Consider the following 2,249-nt stretch of genomic DNA (forward strand, 5'->3'; position numbering starts at 1 on the left):
TACGTTTGGGTGAAAATCAGCCTCCAGAGACATTTTGTTTCCTGCAAACATTGTTACTGTTATTCTACAGACTTGGTTTATGTTTTTTTCCAAATTCCCTAAACCAAGAGCTCGCTCTATCTATCTATCTATCTATCTATCTATCTATCTATCTATCTATCTATCTATCTATCTATCTATCTATCTATCTGTCTGTCTGTCTGTCTGTCTGTCTGTCTGTCTGTCTGTCTGTCTATCTATCTATCTGTCTGTCTGTCTGTCTGTCTGTCTGTCTGTCTGTCTGTCTGTCTGTCTGTCTGTCTGTCTGTCTGTCTGTCTGTCTGTCTATCTATCTATCTGTCTATCTGTCTCTCTGTCTGTCTGTCTGTCTGTCTGTCTATCTATCTATCGTACTGTGTAAAAGTTTTAGGCACTTGTGAAACATGTTGCATAGTGAGGAAGTGTTCAAAAATGTTAAATAATCTGTGGGGGCAATGCCATCTGCTGCAGGGCTCCCTGTTCTTCTATTCTATTTGCAAAAGGAATGTTTGGGAGTCTAAAATTTATATTTCCTATTGACACACTAAAGCTGAAAATATAAAAAACCATCTTGAGGCAAATGTTTTTGTGAAGCATCTTAAGTGCCTTTTACACAGTACTGTATCTGTCTGTCTGTCTTTCTGTCTGTCTGTCTGTCTGTTACGGTAGTCAGCTGGTATGTGCTGTGCAGTGTGTGCAAACCATACTACTCTTGCCTCAAGAGGCGCACCAGCGACTGACACTAGAGGGTGTAGCCTTTAGCCTCCTTGTTAGCTAGCCCGCCTCCCATGCCAAAGATGCTGGTTTGATTCCCGTTCGGAGTGGGTCAAGCAGGAGGGTTACATATTTATCTGTCTGTCTGTCTTTTCGAGTTTCACTCTGTCTGTCTGTCTTTATCTGTGTCTGAGTGTAATGCCTGTATAACCTTTAAATTTAAACTCTCAAAATCAAACTTTATTATTTAGTTGCTTTCTTAGTGTAACATCAAATGCCTCTAGTTTAAGAATACTACAATAGTTTGTGTTGCATGCACTGCTTGTTTTAGGATTGTGACTCTTTTAAAAACCTTAATCTTTTGTATGTCAAAGTCATTCATGTCTGATGTCATATACCAATTGCCATTTTTTATTTAAATGATTTTAGAACAAATAATTTAGTTACAGCAAGCGCATCCACTGGATTAATAAGACAATACATTGCTTCATGCACCACCAGTCTTTGTTCTAGTCTGATTTTTCAGCACCATCCTCATTTTTGTTTGTGCTATCTTTGTTGATGGGGAAATTCAGAGATGTTCTGAAGCTAATTGGAATGGTACACTCCTCTGAAGACTCATCTTTGGTCTTCGGTGATTCAATATGAAGGAGTCCATCTTCTCCAAGTGAGCAGGTCAAGGTGGCTGGATTTATTTTATCAGGAATCTCCACAGCCTGAACAAATCCTTGTGTCTGGGAATCTTTGGTGTGATTGGCGCTATTAGGTGATGAGGAAGCATCTGAATTTGCCCGCTTTGCTGCCATCACCTCCAACTTCCTCCCAGATAGTGTCACAGTGACATCCTCTGGAGAGAAATCTCGAGTGTCCACGGTAAGAGAGAGGTCTCGCTGCTTGTTCTGCTCTGTCTCTGTGTTGACGAGTCTGGAGAACATGGAGGAACGGTGATCATCAAGACTCTGGAAGAACTCTCTGTCAAGGTCTTCACTGAGTTCATTCAGCAAGCTGTATCGGATCTTATTCCTGAGGCTCTGTATTAGCTGGTCTCTATGGTGGAGGAAGTCTTCTCTGACAGTGGAAAGGCCCATGCTGTGCCTGGGCCACAAAAAATGAGAGTTTGAAAAGAAAGGGTCCTCCATGAAGAAGCTCTCTGTGTGGGACATTTCTCTCTTCTGTATGTCTGGGATATATAAAAAAAAAGCTTCTAGAGGTAATAGTGTTGTCTTGAGGGCTTAGTATGTGCTCTAAATAAAGTGCTCTGTTTATGTTAGATCCCTTCAGTTTATATACTCCTCCAACAGACAGCTAGAACCTCCTACTGTTGGTCTTTTTACACCAGCGAGGTCATCAACGCGAATTTGAAGCTATTAATAAACAGAATGTCCGAGGCACTCAGAAGGCTATTTTAAGATTTCAGATGTAGTCTGGTCAGTGTCACTTTTACTGACTCACAGCCATCATTGGTCCCGCAGTCTCTTCCAGCAGGTGTTGGGATTGCCCAATGACCTCACCATGCT

The 2,249-nt window shown here is 41.4% G+C and overlaps 1 protein-coding gene across 1 annotated transcript; it reads right to left on the reverse strand.

Annotated features, from left to right (window-relative positions):
* Positions 1 to 1,066: 1,066 nt before the first annotated feature.
* Positions 1,067 to 1,994, reverse strand: hspb9 (heat shock protein, alpha-crystallin-related, 9). Its single transcript, XM_052133056.1, has one exon. The coding sequence runs from the start codon at positions 1,893 to 1,895 to the stop codon at positions 1,242 to 1,244; it is 654 nt and encodes a 217-aa protein (XP_051989016.1). The 5' UTR covers positions 1,896 to 1,994; the 3' UTR covers positions 1,067 to 1,241.
* Between the last annotated feature and the right edge of the window lie 255 nt (positions 1,995 to 2,249).

This window comes from Xyrauchen texanus, chromosome 8 (assembly GCF_025860055.1).
Source record: "Xyrauchen texanus isolate HMW12.3.18 chromosome 8, RBS_HiC_50CHRs, whole genome shotgun sequence".
Lineage (NCBI taxonomy): Eukaryota > Metazoa > Chordata > Actinopteri > Cypriniformes > Catostomidae > Xyrauchen > Xyrauchen texanus.